Consider the following 17160-nt stretch of genomic DNA (forward strand, 5'->3'; position numbering starts at 1 on the left):
CTTTTTGGTCTTAGGACCCCTTAAAAGAAAAGAGTTTGTTTATGTGGTTTATAGTAATTGATACTTAACTGTATTTGAAATTCAAACAGAAATGTAAAATTTTTTATTAATTCACATAAAAATAACAATTCATTACATATTAACATAAATAAAACATTTAAGAAATTAAAACTGCATTTTCCAGAATAAAACAAAAATAGTGGGAGAAGTGGCATTGTTTTATATCTTTGCAAGTGTCTTTAATATCTGGCTTAATAGGATAAACTGGGTTCTCATATCTGCTTCTGCTTATAATCTGTTGTGATATGTTGCTTGGTTGAACTAAATGGAGAAAATCCAGCCTCAGATACGTTGGAAAAGGGAGAACCTTGCAGACTCCTTAAATAGATCCCAGAAACACCCAAGAGTTCTGAGACACCACCTTACATTGGCCTTCATACTCTATACTAGGAGCATACTCTATACTAGGCAGGTATATATTATGAGGAATTGCTGTAGGAGAAGTGATTTTGAACCACATGGTATCTATCTCTGCAATAACAAACTCTGCTATTCTGGCTTGTCGGTGTTAAGCTTAGGCTAGTTATTACCTCACTTTACTGTGTAAACACATCCACCTGTGTAATACGGGCTGATTCAGAGATTTGGATAAGCCTTTTTCATGTTCTCTTTTCTCTTGGGGATCATGATGGTAAATACTTTTGCCATTATTAATTCATTCTTAGTTATTGGATTGATATTTTGTTTGTTTGATGATCTTCCTGGAAAAAAGAAGGATACCAAAAGTCATTAGTAGGAAAATTGCATTTTTTTTTCACCTTGGAGAAATTTGACTTGAAAGTTGGATTGGAATTATTCTGGAATAGAGTTCTTCAAAGGCCTAAATGTGTTTTGGTTTTTTAAAAATAATAACTATTTTTATTATAATAACTCCTTTTTTTCCTAGTGATTAGGGTTTCTTGATCTTTTCCTTTGCTTAACCCAGATTTATTTAGGTCTTTGTTTTCACTTTCATACTGAGAGTATAGTATTTTTATAGAATTTAACAAATTCATAAAATATATATAAATCAAAGATAATAATGTTCACAAAATTATTGCACATATAAACTGTTGTGGCATGTGTGTTTCTATATAAAGGTAAACTGTTATCTCATGGTTTTTTTTTTTTTTTTTTTGTGGTACGCGGGCCTCTCACTGCTGTGGCCTCTCCCGCTGCGGAGCACAGGCTCCGGACGCACAGGCCCAGTGGCCATGGCTCACGGGCCCAGCCACTCCGCGGCATGTGGGATTCTCCCGGACCGGGGCACGAACCCATGTCCCCTGCATCGGCAGGTGGACTCTCAACCACTGCGCCACCAAGGAAGCCCTATCTCATGTTTTAATTAAATTGTATCAGTGTAGAGACATCTCCACATCTCACAATATTTGAGATTATTAGTATCAAGGGTTCTCTCTCAGGTAGTACTTGTTATTGATGACTTGCAGACACTGTTACAAAAATAAATCAGTTTTACATGGGATTAAATGTAAAAGTTTCTAATTAAGGCAAATTTACTATTTAAATGTAATCACTTTTTTTCCCCAGAGACGACTAATGAAATATTTTGCTTCTTCCCCAAAGGAGCTACTGCTTTCTGGCATGCCAGAAATTGATGTGAGTGATTGGATAAAAAATACTGAATACACAAGTGGCTATGAAAGAGAAGATCCAGTTATTCAGGTAAAGTCTCTCCAGAGCTTAGAATGAAGTTAAGTTTTGCTATTTAATCTTGTAAGCTTTTCAGCACTATTGGATGAAAACCTACATTAATTAACAAAGTAAAGTTTTCCCCTAAATCTTCTCATGGGAATTGCATATGAGCGCTTTGTATGAAATCTTTTTTGATAAATGAGTTTCATGGAATAAAATATGCTTTATGAATATTGCATATTTCTCTGGTACTAAGAAGCCTGCAGTTGCTCTGAAATATGAGCTAAGTTTTTTATTGTTGTTTTTAAGTGGTTCTGGGAAGTTGTGGAAGATATTACTCCAGAGGAGAGAGTTCTTCTGTTGCAGTTTGTTACTGGCAGGTAAGAAGTGTTTTTATGATAATGTGGAAAGAATTTAATAGATTCCATTTCTAATGGCTTAGACATAGACAACTCAAAATGAATTATTACTCTGAATTGTCAATTTCTTACCTCCTTTTCCATTTTTTTAGATATTAAACAAAGGTTTATTTAGGCATTAAAGTTAAAACATATAGTAGTGCTCAATAAATGTTTATTTAAGGTATAAAAGATAAACTGTTCCAATCAGGACTATCAGCATGTATATTATATTTTATAACCTGGTAGTCTTTTCATTCTGCAGGTAAGTCAATGATAGTAGCCAACATTTGTTGCTGGGACAACACACACACACACGTGCACACAATACATAATAATACCCATACACAGCAGTTTTTCTCCAATTCTTATCAAACTTTAAAGTCTTAAGATTTGTGGCCTGAAAAATAATTTGTGATACCACACTTTGGAAAGTCTACTTTTGGAACCAATTAAATATCATAGATATTAGAAAACTAGATGATTTAAACCTCTTCTAACTTACAGTTCTGAAAGATGTAAAAGAAAAGGTCTGATTTTCATTCTTTTTAAAAAAAATTAATTTATTTTTTATTTATTCATTTTTGTCTGCATTGGGTCTTCATTGCTGTGCATGGGCTTTCTCTAGTTGCGGTGAGCGGGGGCTACTCTTTGTTGTGGTGCACGGGCTTCTCATTGCGGTGGCTTCTCTTATTGCGGACCACAGGCTCTAGGCATGTGGGCTCAGTAGTTGCGGCTCGCGGGCTCTAGAGCGCAGGCTAAGTAGATGTGGCGCACGGGCCTAGTTGCTCCGAGGCATGTGGGATCTTCCCAGACCAGGGCTCGAACCCGTGTACCCTGCATTGGCAGGTGGATTCTTAACCACCTCGCCACCAGGGAATTCCTGATTTTCATTCTTGATAAGTTAGAATTTCATCTGTGTCCTTCTATTTATGAAAATATAGTTTAGTCATTCCATTATAAATGTACATGGTTCTTCTAAGAAAGTTGGAACACAGAAAGTTAGAAGAAATAGAAAAACTATCACCTGCCAGCAATAAGCACTGTAAATAATTTGATGTATCTTTTTCCTACCTGTTTTAAAAACATAGTGTGAATATATATCTGTCTTATATATATGTAATTTAAAGTCAACTGTTTTATTTTTAAAGTAGTTCATAACCATTATAGAAAATTTTGAAAATGGAGACTATAGATACAAGAAAATGAAAATCCCATTAATTAATTACTATTTAGAGATAACACTATTAATATTTTGCTGTATTTTCTTAGTTTTTTAGGTATATAATTAGAAAAATATACACTATATACCTATACAATATATAATATATACTATGTACCTAATTTCAAAGAATAAAACATGAATTATTCACAGATTATAGACTAAAGTTATGAAAGAAAATCTTGTCAGTTTTTTTTTTTTTTTTTTGGCTACTTAGTGCCAGAAATACCTAGAGATTTGGGTAATTTAATAAAAAGCGTTAAGGGCTACCCTGGTGGCACAGTGGTTGAGAGTCCGCCTGCCGATGCAGGGGGCATGAACCCATGTCCCCTGCATCGGCAGGTGGACTCCCAACCACTGCGCCACCAGGGAAGCCTGACAATTCAAATTTTTAAAAAATCACCTTTAATATCAGTCTCTGAATATAATCACTTAACATTTTGGTTATTTTTCTAGAATTTTTCTCACATATATAAATTTTTATTTTTGAAAAACATTGTTCCTATTTTATAACTTTTGAATTTAGCAATATATCATTAAACATTGTTTCATTTATAGATCTAGTTTTTTAAATGGCTGTCTATTCTTCAGTCTATGGACCTCCCTTAATTGATATAGTCCTTTATTGCTACATTTTCCTGTTTATGAATAATGCTGAATAAGGAAATCTTGTGCTTTATACACTTGCAGCCCAGTTTGATTATTTATAAATATAGGATAAATGTGATATATAGGATAAATTCTTAGAAGGGAAATTTTTAGATACAAAAGTATATAAATTTTTATAACCTTGAGACATTGTTCATTTAACCTTCAGAAAAATATCAGTATTCACCTCAGCCTATTTCTTTTATTCTATCAATACAGGATGTAATCATTTTTATTTTCATAGTTTCATATATGTATGGTGTGGTGTGGATTTCCTTTATTTTTTGCACATTATTCTACCATCATTTTCAAAAATTTGGTTTTAAATGTTCTTTATATATAGGGACATTAACTCGGCAAATATCTTTCCCAGTTTATCATTTGCCTTTTAATTATATTAAGTTAAACATACAGATTTCCCTGTAATTTAGATTATAAATTTAATTTATAAAAATTATATAATGAAAGTGCTAAATTAGGTTGCAAGTTTATTATCAGTACTTTCCTTATGTTTTTAAAATAAATTCTTCCGTACACCCAAGATTTTGTATATATATGTTTATCTACCTTTTTTTCTGTAACTTTTTTGTAGTTTCTGTTTTTACATACCAATTTTTAAGCCATCTGGACTTTATTTTGGTTTATGTTATAAGGCAGGGCTCTTTGATTATTTTTCTAAGCAGTTTATATTTAAACACCATTTAATAAACTATTATATTTTCCTTCATGATTCAGTTGGTATGAGTCTTTAAGATGTAGGAAACAATTATTCAAGTTCTTTAGTACTAAAAATGTCTGTTAGATTGCTGCTCTTGTAGAATAAAAAACACTTTGATTAGTAATACACTGTACGTCTCCCGTGTCAATAGTACACTCATAGTTAGCAGTGCTGAAAAGATCTGTACTGTTTACTATTTAATTGGTCGAGAAGTGTAGCTGCGAATCCATTTAAACTGAGATGAAGAATGTGGGTAAGGAGTAGAAGCCAAGAGGGAGGAGATATGGGGATATATATGTATGTATAGCTGATTCACTTTGTTATAAAGCAGAAAGTAACACACAATTGTAAAGCAATTATAAAGAGGTTAAAAAAAAAAAAAGTAGAAGCCAAGGAAGCTGAGGGGAAACTACATGGAGCTAAGCTTTACCTTCAGGTTGAAGAATCCACTTTTCAGCACTTAGTCTACATGGAGTCCTTGTTTTGAATTCAAACTAAGTCTTAAGTTCTTTTATTGTTGTTTTTTTTTTTTTTGTGGTAGGTGGGCCTCTCACCGCTGTGGCCTCTCCCGTTGCGGAGCACAGGCTCCGGATGCGCAGGCCCAGCGGCCATGGCTCACGGGCCCAGCCGCGGATCCTCCCGGACCGGGGCACGAACCCGTGTCCCCTGCATCGGCAGGCAGACTCTCAACCACTGCGCCACCAGGGAAGCCCTTAAGTTCTTTTAAACCTTAACTTTCCTTTTACACTAGACCCAGTTATCAATAGGTATTGCATTTGCCATTCTAGACCTAGAGTGTGTGTGTGTGGTTTTTTTTTTCCACTTTTTGGAAAATTCTATCATTTATATTTAGATTGTAAAATGTCTTTCTCTGTGTCCATAGTATAATTTAAAAGAATCTTACTAAAGAGTCAAATGTGTTCCAGTTGTAGAAGCAAGAATCTGTATCAACAGTAACTTTAAAATATTTTTATGGTGGTGACAATATTTTATCTACAAGGCTGTCTTAAATGTCTTACTCTTGTTTCATTATCTCTTAAGAATAATGAAAGTCAGACTTGATGATTTGTGTATAAAATAGAAATATTTCATTTTTATTAACTGTAATTTTACATTGTATATGTCAGGTGTCATAATACTCAACCAAAGACCATTTATTTTTCTCATACATGCTTAAGCTTGATGAGCCATAATCTTAGCTAAGATCCACTGGTTATTCAAGTGTGGGCCCCAGTCATTGTAGTTTAGAGGAAGAGGAGTAAGGTTTCAGAGATTGTTTGTGAATATCAGTTTACAGAATAATTTCAATTTAGATATGAAAATTGGGGGATCATCTGATTTTTTTAAGCTTATTTTTCAAAATTTATTTATATGAAAGACATTAGATTGATCATTCTGTTATTGAAATACTGTGATATAATTTGTGTAAGAATCAGTGTCAAGGCTCTCTTCTCACCTTGTCCTGGTGAAGTGGAATACTTGTTTTTAAAGTTTGCCTCTGTAGGAAATTGAAAACAGCTTGCCTTTTATTCCTTTTCATTTTTGGTCACCTTTGTTAATTTTTTAGGCAAAGGGAAATATGCAGAAAGTAATGTTTCAGTTTATAGACATATTCAGGTCTTTAGATATTCTCTTTCCCTAAGTAGGAATTGCTCATGTGTTAGTGTTTTGTTAGCAAGATGCAGGCATCCTTTTTTTTTTTTTTTTTTGATGCAGGCATCCTTTTAACGTTCACTTGGATTTCTAAAGTAAGCTTAGGCATTTCATCAATAAAGTGTTTAATAGCAACCAAACTACTTCCCAGCTAGAAAAGAAAAATGCTGGGAAGAGATCTGTTTATATTGGATTGTTTTTTTTTCGCCTGTGAATGTAAACATATCATCTGTGATTTCAGACAGAAAATCCTGGTGCATTATTCGACAGGTTTTTTTAGTGTGTGTGGTAAAACATACTTAATATTAAACACTTTAATCATTTTTAAGTGTACAGTTCTGTGTACATCACATATTTGTGCAGCCATCACCACCATTCATCTCCTGAGCTTTTTATCTTTCTCAGTTGAAATTGTACCTATTAAACACTAACTTTCCATTTCCCCTACCCCCAGCCTCTGGCAACCACCGTTCTACTTTCTGTCTCTATGAATTTTATAATTTTTTAAATAGATTTATTTATTTATTTTTGGCTGTGTTGGGTCTTCGTTGCTGCTCATGGGCTTTCTCTAGTTGGCATTGAGCGGGGGCTACTCTTCGTTGTGGTGCACGTGCTTCTCATTGTGGTGGCTTCTCTTGCTGTGGAGCACGCGCTCTAGGCACACGGGTCTTAGGCTCACGGGCTTCAGTAGTTGTGGCACATGGGCCCAGTAGTTGTGGCTCGCGGGCTCTAGAACACAGGCTCAGTAGTCTCAGTAGTTGTGGCTCACGGGCTTAGTTGCTCCGCGGCATGTGGGATCCTCCCAGACCAGGGCTCGAACCCAGGTCCCTTGCATTGGCAGGTGGATTCTTAACCACTGTGCCACCAGGGAAGTCCCTCTATGAATTTGATTACTTTAGGTCCCTTATGTAAGTGGAATCATACATTATTTGCCTTTTTGTGACTGGCTTATTTCACCTAGCATAATGTCCTCGAGATTCATCCATATTGTAGCATATGTCCTTTTAAAGGCTGAATAGTATTCCATTGTATGTGTTTACCACAGTTTTCTTATTCTTTCATCCATGGACAGTTATTTGGGTTGAGTCCACTATTTGGCTATTGTGAGTAATGCTGCTATGAACATGGATGTACAAATATCTGTTTGAGTCTCTACTTTCTATTCTTTTGGATATTTACTGTAATTCTATGGTTAGTTTTTTGAGAAACTGTGATAATGTTTTCCACAGTGGCTGCACAATTTTACATTTCCACCAGCAATTGCATAAGGGTTTCAATTTCTGCATGTCCTTTCCAATACTTGTTATTTTCTAGTGATCTTTTTTTTTTAATAGTTATCTTAATGCCTATGAGGTGGTTATCTCAATGAGCTTTTGATTTGCATTTCCCTAATGACAAGTGATGTTGATTGAGCATCTTTTCGAATGCTTATAAGCCATCTGTGTATCTTCTTTGGAGAAATGTCTATTTGAGTCCTGTCCCTATTTTTTAAATTTTAAAAATTGTCCCTATTTTTTGTTGTTGTTAAGTTGTAGGAGATCTATATATTTTCTTGATATTAATTCCTTGTCATATTTATGATTTCAAAATATTTTCTCCTGTGGCTCACATTTTCACTCAGTTCATGGTGTCCTTTGGCACACAAGTTTTTAATTTTGATGATGTCTAATTCATTTTTCTTTTGTTGCCTGTCCCTTTGGTGTCATATCCAAGAAATCATTACCAAATCCAGTGTCATGAAGTTTTTCCCCTGTATTTTCTTCTAAGAATTTTATAGTTTTAGCTCTTCATTTAGGCCTTTGATTCATTTTGAGTTAACTTTTTGTATATGGCATTAGGTGAGGGTCCAGCTTCATTTTTTTGTAGTGGATATCCAGTTTTCTCAACACAGTTTGTTGAAAAGACTGTCCTTTTTCCATTGGAGATTCTTAGCACTCTTGTCAAAAACCATTTGGCCATATATTTAAGGGTTTATTTTGAGGTTCTCTATTCCATTGGTCTATGTATCTGTCTTTATGCCAGTGCCACAGTTTTGATGACTGCAGTTTTGTAGTTTAAGTTTGGAAATTAGGAACTGTGAGACTTCTGAGTTTGTTCACCTTCCTGTGGTCTCACTATGTTAGGGGACATTTGAAAAGAATACAACCAATGTGTAAATCTCTGGAAAGAGAAGTGTAAAGAATTTTCTAGTTTTCCCACCGTGTAAAACAATACAAAACAAAAACGCTTTGACTCTAGATATTTTTCACAGACAGGGAAATCATTTGGATAACATGTAAGAGCCTCTGTTGCTTGAATTAATCAAGTAAGCCATTTATTTATTCAGCAAATATTTAATGAACATCTACTAGATACTAGTCATTTTGCTAATTCGAAATATACCCGTTACCAAGATTTTCCTTGCATGATTACGACTTACTAAGATATGAACTCTTAGTTCCAGGGTCCCACATGGTGGATTTGCTAATATCATGGGTGGAAGTGGATTGCAGAACTTTACAATTGCTGCTGTGCCATATACTCCAAATCTTCTACCGACTTCAAGCACATGGTATGTTAAATTGGTTTATTTAGATGCATTGCAAATTGTTCTGATTAATTTTGAATGATCAAAGGTCCAACTACTGTATTGCTGCATTGAGAGGAAAATCTCAACAGTGATCTCTATTCAACATTTTGTAATCACTGATAAATAAGTAGCTACATAGTTTCTTGCCTTCCCCTTTTTTGGTAGGGAAAATGTTTGAGGAAACTACCTACCTGTACTCTAATTGAATATGTGTAGTTCAAGTATCACTAAAGTTACACTGTCATAAGTATCACTGAGTTACACCATCATTTCAAACTAAATTGCCCTATTGCTTATTTATTTTAGGCTGAAGGGAACTTATTTTCTTCTACTACATTTGCATGCTAAAGGAAACTGCAATGCAGCAGGGTTTTGTTTTTTTTTTACTTTGTAAATACTACTTCAGGGTTTTCCAATTTGATTGCAAATTTAAGAGGGTGGTTTTACGTTAATTTTGAGTAGTGTTTTCACTGCTAGACAAAACAATAAAAAATTTCAGAGATTTCTTAGTTAATAGTGGTATGTTTTTCTTTTAAAGCATCAACATGCTCAAGTTACCTGAATACCCAAGTAAAGAAATACTCAAGGACAGGCTTCTTGTGGCACTACATTGTGGCAGCTATGGTTACACAATGGCATAATGAAGTCTGGAAAATTCATCTGACTGCTGATGTGCAGTGCAGAGTCGCAGAAGTAATTTAGGAAACCGTCAACAGAAAAGCAGCCTAAATGCAGCCCACAGGCAGGGCTGATATTTAAAATTCATAAAGGATCAGGTTTTCTTTCTTCCCCATCTCTTTTCCCTTTTATGTTTTCTCAGTTTGTGATACAATTAGAACATATAAATCACAGTAGTCTTCATTTAAAAAATGCTAATTGAAAATAGTAGAAACTCCTTTTTCATATTTCTTTAATATTATCCAAGAGTGTGTTAGGGCAGAATCTTATTCTACATTCCATGTCTGCTATGTAACTGTTCTGTTAAAAAGGTGTTGTCTCCTTTATTTTTCTATATAGTAAATTAATTAGGACATCCAGCTTGGTATGTCCTATTGCATGTAAAGTGCCGTTTATATTTTGGAAAACTGTTGTATAGAATGGATTAATTTACATTGTGTATAAAGCCACAAATACGTATTTTCCCATATTGAATCTATATTGCAGTGATGTTTTCTAGCCTTTCAGTATTTTAATATGTAAAGTTTAGACTGATGTGACTAATAAACAGCTGATGCAGTGACATCTAATTTATATATTAAAGCTTATGCTATATTGTATGAATTATTTGCATCTTTCAGTGGTCAGTTTTTCACATACATATATTGTCTCAAAGTTTTTCTTATGCCTTATTTTAATTTATATTTTAGATAAAATTAAAATACGATATTTTACTGGGTTTCTTTTTGTTACTGTTGTTTTATCTGTGAGCTCTAATGATACATTTGAAAACGTAATCTGATGTGCAGATTACAGTTTAAGTTTGTAATTTAATTTAATTTTTCCGTAAACTTTCTTTTTATTATTAGAATGTTGAGTTCAAGTGATGTATATGTAATACAAAGCAGTGGGTTTAATTTTAGGGTGTCTTTTTTTTTTTTTTTTTTGGCGGTGCACGGGCCTCTCACTGCCGTGGCCTCTCATTGCCGTGGCCTCTCCTGCTGCGGAGCACAGGCTCCGGATGCGCAGGCCCAGGGCTATGGCTCACGGGCCCAGCTGCTCCGCGGCATGTGGGATCTTCCTGGACTGGGGCACGAACCCGTGTCCCCTGCATCAGCAGGCGGACTCTCAACCACTGCACCACCAGGGAAGCCTCTAGGGTGTCTTGGAAAAGACACAGTTGAGTAGTTACAGCATACCTTTTAGGGGAAGTAGGAACACTCAGACATTTAAAAATACTAACAGGGGAATTTGTAATGTTTAGGACCTTGCCTTTGGAAACTAAAAATAGATTATCCAGTGGCATCATTATTGGTAAAATGACTCTTATATGCATATTTTCTCATATGAGCAGCCACTGTGTTTGTCACTGACAAATGTAGACAATGTATATATGTCAATATAGGCAAATATGTATTGTATATACATGTATTTAGGCATATATGTTGAAAGCTTTGCTAAGTCATAAAACTTCTTTAATACATGTTTTTTGGTCTTCTTTTGTTATTGTGGGGTTTTTTTTAATATTAAGAAAACATCTCTCAACAGATTACATTAAAAACAGAAATCTTTTAAAATTACTATTAGCCCTAAAATTAGGATTCAGATGCATTATTTACAACAAATGAAGCTAATAATTTTTAAAATGTTGGTTTTTGAAATTTAATTGTACAAGAGGTTATTGCCTTCTAACTTCAGCTAGGTAACTGATTTATTTAATATTACATTGCTTATAATTTTAGTATTTACAAACATTTATTTCTGTTTATAATCATACATTGGCTTTGTCAGATTGGTTCTTTTGCAGGTATTTATGGAGAGGAGATAATAAAACATTAAAAATCTCATGGTTTTATATCCATGAATTTGAATATTTTTTTATATAGAGCTAGCAATTTTAGGGTTTATTCTTTTATATTATCTTTAGTTTCTAAACAATAAGAATTTAGCTAATATAAAAAGATTTTATATGGATTAAAAATCCTATTTAAACTAGAGGCAGCAAGTCTTTTTAATTCTATTCCCACAATTTCTTCTGTAAGTAGATGGATATGTTGAAGGCAAATATAAAAAAATGATTAGAGATTTTCCTCTCCTTTGGGTAAAAGAAGATTACACTAACAGGAAAATAACTGTGGTAGTTTCATATAAGGAAGAAAACATGTGGTAGTTTCATATAAGGAAGAAAACAGAAATACAGCACTTTACAGGAATGAAACTAGAAGGCAAGGGAGCATATTGTAGGAAACTGATTAACGAAAACACCTGGGCAAGAGTAGATTAAGTTATTCAAATAGTTTGTGGGGATAGTGACCACGTAGTTAATAAAACCCATCTTCTAATTCATCCAAAAACGTAATGTAATCTATTGAAATCCTAGTTTTACAACAAGATGCTAAACACAGCCGGTTGTGGTGACATCTTTGTTGGCTTTGGTGGGGCAATGATAGCTTTAAACATAGGTCACACGTTGGAGACTCAACAGATGAGTCCCACTCACACATGTGTTTTGTTTGTTACACCAATTCTAAATTTTTCGTGAGTTGTCAACATTTTAAAAATCTGGAGATTTCATGCAGAAGTCCAGATTTTTGGCTTTTGTGAGAAATCTGACAGTTTAACATTGGGCAGAGATTCCTAGAAGGCATTATTAGTAGGCTGGAATTGAGTAGAAGCTGCTTCTTGCAATGACTGAACATGCTCTCCAGTTTGCCATTTTCTTACCCCAGCCTGCTTCACTAATTTATTTTCCTGGCTGTTGACAGCATCGGAGTTTGCTTTAAAAAAAAAATCTGTGTTGATTAGAAATGTTCCCCCGGAGTGTAAAGTGATACAAATTCTTTGGAAGGCGATTTGGCAAGATCACATTTTTTAAGTGTACACCATAGTCTTTGAATCAACAATTCTACTTATAAGAATTTATCTGTGGAGATACTTATTCCCATACATAACATATTTGTACAAGAACGTTCACTAAAGACTTGTTACAGAGAAAAACAGAAATAATTTAAATATCGTTAAGGGGTTGCTAATTGTGTTATGTAAATACAATAGGAAGTATGTACAGAGAATGCAGTGGATGTATACATACTGATTCGTAAATGTTTCTAAGGTACATTAAGTGAAATAAGGTGTATAGAAGTGTTATTAGTGTGTAAATACAGTATACATAGGGTTATATGCAAGAAAAGTTTGTGGCCCAGAGACTTGCAATATCTGGGAAAACGTAAGATGGGATTAAGACTTTTTCACTATATAACCTTTTTTTCCTGTTTGTCTAAATCACAACCCTGTGTTATTTTCTATATGATATATATAAAATGTCCAGAATACTAAATCAAGAGAAGACTCAGTAATAGGTTTTATTGAATCTATAAAATGCAATAGCAATAGTGATAAGTAATGTTTTCATAATCACAAAACTTATTTTATAATATGATTAATTTAAAATGAGTATCCTAATTAAACTCTTGGTAACATAGTCAAAGAAAGGAATGCTCCTTTGCCCACAAAGCTCTGTTTCCATATTGCCTGATAATTAGCACTGTTTATAGCTCTCTCAAATTCTATTAATTATTTATTTGAATTTACACTTCCCCCCAATTTTCCTTTTTTTTTTTTTTTTTTGCGGTACGCGGACCTCTCACTGTTGTGGCCTCTCCCGTTGCGGAGCACAGGCTCCGGATGCGCAGGCCCAGCGGCCATGGCTCACGGGCCCAGCCGCTCCGCGGCATGTGGGATCTTCCTGGACTGGGGCACGAACCCGTGTCCCCTGCATCAGCAGGCGGACTCTCAACCACTGCACCACCAGGGAAGCCTCTAGGGTGTCTTGGAAAAGACACAGTTGAGTAGTTACAGCATACCTTTTAGGGGAAGTAGGAACACTCAGACATTTAAAAATACTAACAGGGGAATTTGTAATGTTTAGGACCTTGCCTTTGGAAACTAAAAATAGATTATCCAGTGGCATCATTATTGGTAAAATGACTCTTATATGCATATTTTCTCATATGAGCAGCCACTGTGTTTGTCACTGACAAATGTAGACAATGTATATATGTCAATATAGGCAAATATGTATTGTATATACATGTATTTAGGCATATATGTTGAAAGCTTTGCTAAGTCATAAAACTTCTTTAATACATGTTTTTTGGTCTTCTTTTGTTATTGTGGGGTTTTTTTTAATATTAAGAAAACATCTCTCAACAGATTACATTAAAAACAGAAATCTTTTAAAATTACTATTAGCCCTAAAATTAGGATTCAGATGCATTATTTACAACAAATGAAGCTAATAATTTTTAAAATGTTGGTTTTTGAAATTTAATTGTACAAGAGGTTATTGCCTTCTAACTTCAGCTAGGTAACTGATTTATTTAATATTACATTGCTTATAATTTTAGTATTTACAAACATTTATTTCTGTTTATAATCATACATTGGCTTTGTCAGATTGGTTCTTTTGCAGGTATTTATGGAGAGGAGATAATAAAACATTAAAAATCTCATGGTTTTATATCCATGAATTTGAATATTTTTTTATATAGAGCTAGCAATTTTAGGGTTTATTCTTTTATATTATCTTTAGTTTCTAAACAATAAGAATTTAGCTAATATAAAAAGATTTTATATGGATTAAAAATCCTATTTAAACTAGAGGCAGCAAGTCTTTTTAATTCTATTCCCACAATTTCTTCTGTAAGTAGATGGATATGTTGAAGGCAAATATAAAAAAATGATTAGAGATTTTCCTCTCCTTTGGGTAAAAGAAGATTACACTAACAGGAAAATAACTGTGGTAGTTTCATATAAGGAAGAAAACATGTGGTAGTTTCATATAAGGAAGAAAACAGAAATACAGCACTTTACAGGAATGAAACTAGAAGGCAAGGGAGCATATTGTAGGAAACTGATTAACGAAAACACCTGGGCAAGAGTAGATTAAGTTATTCAAATAGTTTGTGGGGATAGTGACCACGTAGTTAATAAAACCCATCTTCTAATTCATCCAAAAACGTAATGTAATCTATTGAAATCCTAGTTTTACAACAAGATGCTAAACACAGCCGGTTGTGGTGACATCTTTGTTGGCTTTGGTGGGGCAATGATAGCTTTAAACATAGGTCACACGTTGGAGACTCAACAGATGAGTCCCACTCACACATGTGTTTTGTTTGTTACACCAATTCTAAATTTTTCGTGAGTTGTCAACATTTTAAAAATCTGGAGATTTCATGCAGAAGTCCAGATTTTTGGCTTTTGTGAGAAATCTGACAGTTTAACATTGGGCAGAGATTCCTAGAAGGCATTATTAGTAGGCTGGAATTGAGTAGAAGCTGCTTCTTGCAATGACTGAACATGCTCTCCAGTTTGCCATTTTCTTACCCCAGCCTGCTTCACTAATTTATTTTCCTGGCTGTTGACAGCATCGGAGTTTGCTTTAAAAAAAAAATCTGTGTTGATTAGAAATGTTCCCCCGGAGTGTAAAGTGATACAAATTCTTTGGAAGGCGATTTGGCAAGATCACATTTTTTAAGTGTACACCATAGTCTTTGAATCAACAATTCTACTTATAAGAATTTATCTGTGGAGATACTTATTCCCATACATAACATATTTGTACAAGAACGTTCACTAAAGACTTGTTACAGAGAAAAACAGAAATAATTTAAATATCGTTAAGGGGTTGCTAATTGTGTTATGTAAATACAATAGGAAGTATGTACAGAGAATGCAGTGGATGTATACATACTGATTCGTAAATGTTTCTAAGGTACATTAAGTGAAATAAGGTGTATAGAAGTGTTATTAGTGTGTAAATACAGTATACATAGGGTTATATGCAAGAAAAGTTTGTGGCCCAGAGACTTGCAATATCTGGGAAAACGTAAGATGGGATTAAGACTTTTTCACTATATAACCTTTTTTTCCTGTTTGTCTAAATCACAACCCTGTGTTATTTTCTATATGATATATATAAAATGTCCAGAATACTAAATCAAGAGAAGACTCAGTAATAGGTTTTATTGAATCTATAAAATGCAATAGCAATAGTGATAAGTAATGTTTTCATAATCACAAAACTTATTTTATAATATGATTAATTTAAAATGAGTATCCTAATTAAACTCTTGGTAACATAGTCAAAGAAAGGAATGCTCCTTTGCCCACAAAGCTCTGTTTCCATATTGCCTGATAATTAGCACTGTTTATAGCTCTCTCAAATTCTATTAATTATTTATTTGAATTTACACTTCCCCCCAATTTTCCTTTTTTTTTTTTTTTTTTGCGGTACGCGGACCTCTCACTGTTGTGGCCTCTCCCGTTGCGGAGCACAGGCTCCGGATGCGCAGGCCCAGCGGCCATGGCTCACGGGCCCAGCCGCTCCGCGGCATGTGGGATCTTCCTGGACTGGGGCACGAACCCGTGTCCCCTGCATCAGCAGGCGGACTCTCAACCACTGCACCACCAGGGAAGCCTCTAGGGTGTCTTGGAAAAGACACAGTTGAGTAGTTACAGCATACCTTTTAGGGGAAGTAGGAACACTCAGACATTTAAAAATACTAACAGGGGAATTTGTAATGTTTAGGACCTTGCCTTTGGAAACTAAAAATAGATTATCCAGTGGCATCATTATTGGTAAAATGACTCTTATATGCATATTTTCTCATATGAGCAGCCACTGTGTTTGTCACTGACAAATGTAGACAATGTATATATGTCAATATAGGCAAATATGTATTGTATATACATGTATTTAGGCATATATGTTGAAAGCTTTGCTAAGTCATAAAACTTCTTTAATACATGTTTTTTGGTCTTCTTTTGTTATTGTGGGGTTTTTTTTAATATTAAGAAAACATCTCTCAACAGATTACATTAAAAACAGAAATCTTTTAAAATTACTATTAGCCCTAAAATTAGGATTCAGATGCATTATTTACAACAAATGAAGCTAATAATTTTTAAAATGTTGGTTTTTGAAATTTAATTGTACAAGAGGTTATTGCCTTCTAACTTCAGCTAGGTAACTGATTTATTTAATATTACATTGCTTATAATTTTAGTATTTACAAACATTTATTTCTGTTTATAATCATACATTGGCTTTGTCAGATTGGTTCTTTTGCAGGTATTTATGGAGAGGAGATAATAAAACATTAAAAATCTCATGGTTTTATATCCATGAATTTGAATATTTTTTTATATAGAGCTAGCAATTTTAGGGTTTATTCTTTTATATTATCTTTAGTTTCTAAACAATAAGAATTTAGCTAATATAAAAAGATTTTATATGGATTAAAAATCCTATTTAAACTAGAGGCAGCAAGTCTTTTTAATTCTATTCCCACAATTTCTTCTGTAAGTAGATGGATATGTTGAAGGCAAATATAAAAAAATGATTAGAGATTTTCCTCTCCTTTGGGTAAAAGAAGATTACACTAACAGGAAAATAACTGTGGTAGTTTCATATAAGGAAGAAAACATGTGGTAGTTTCATATAAGGAAGAAAACAGAAATACAGCACTTTACAGGAATGAAACTAGAAGGCAAGGGAGCATATTGTAGGAAACTGATTAACGAAAACACCTGGGCAAGA

At 34.0% G+C, this 17160-nt stretch overlaps 1 protein-coding gene across 1 annotated transcript in view; it reads left to right on the forward strand.

Moving 5' to 3' along the window:
- HACE1 (HECT domain and ankyrin repeat containing E3 ubiquitin protein ligase 1) overlaps positions 1 to 11354 on the forward strand; it is a 95275-nt gene extending 83921 nt beyond the window's left edge. The window contains exons 21-24 of the mRNA XM_060030175.1: positions 1624 to 1722; positions 2002 to 2072; positions 8769 to 8882; positions 9439 to 11354. Coding sequence (XP_059886158.1) covers positions 1624 to 1722; positions 2002 to 2072; positions 8769 to 8882; positions 9439 to 9541 — 387 coding nt within the window. The 3' untranslated portion in view covers positions 9542 to 11354. The remainder of the gene's footprint in view (positions 1 to 1623; positions 1723 to 2001; positions 2073 to 8768; positions 8883 to 9438) is intronic.
- The last annotated feature ends 5806 nt before the right edge of the window (positions 11355 to 17160 follow it).

This window comes from Delphinus delphis, chromosome 14, assembly GCF_949987515.2.
Source record: "Delphinus delphis chromosome 14, mDelDel1.2, whole genome shotgun sequence".
Taxonomy (NCBI): Eukaryota; Metazoa; Chordata; class Mammalia; order Artiodactyla; family Delphinidae; genus Delphinus; species Delphinus delphis.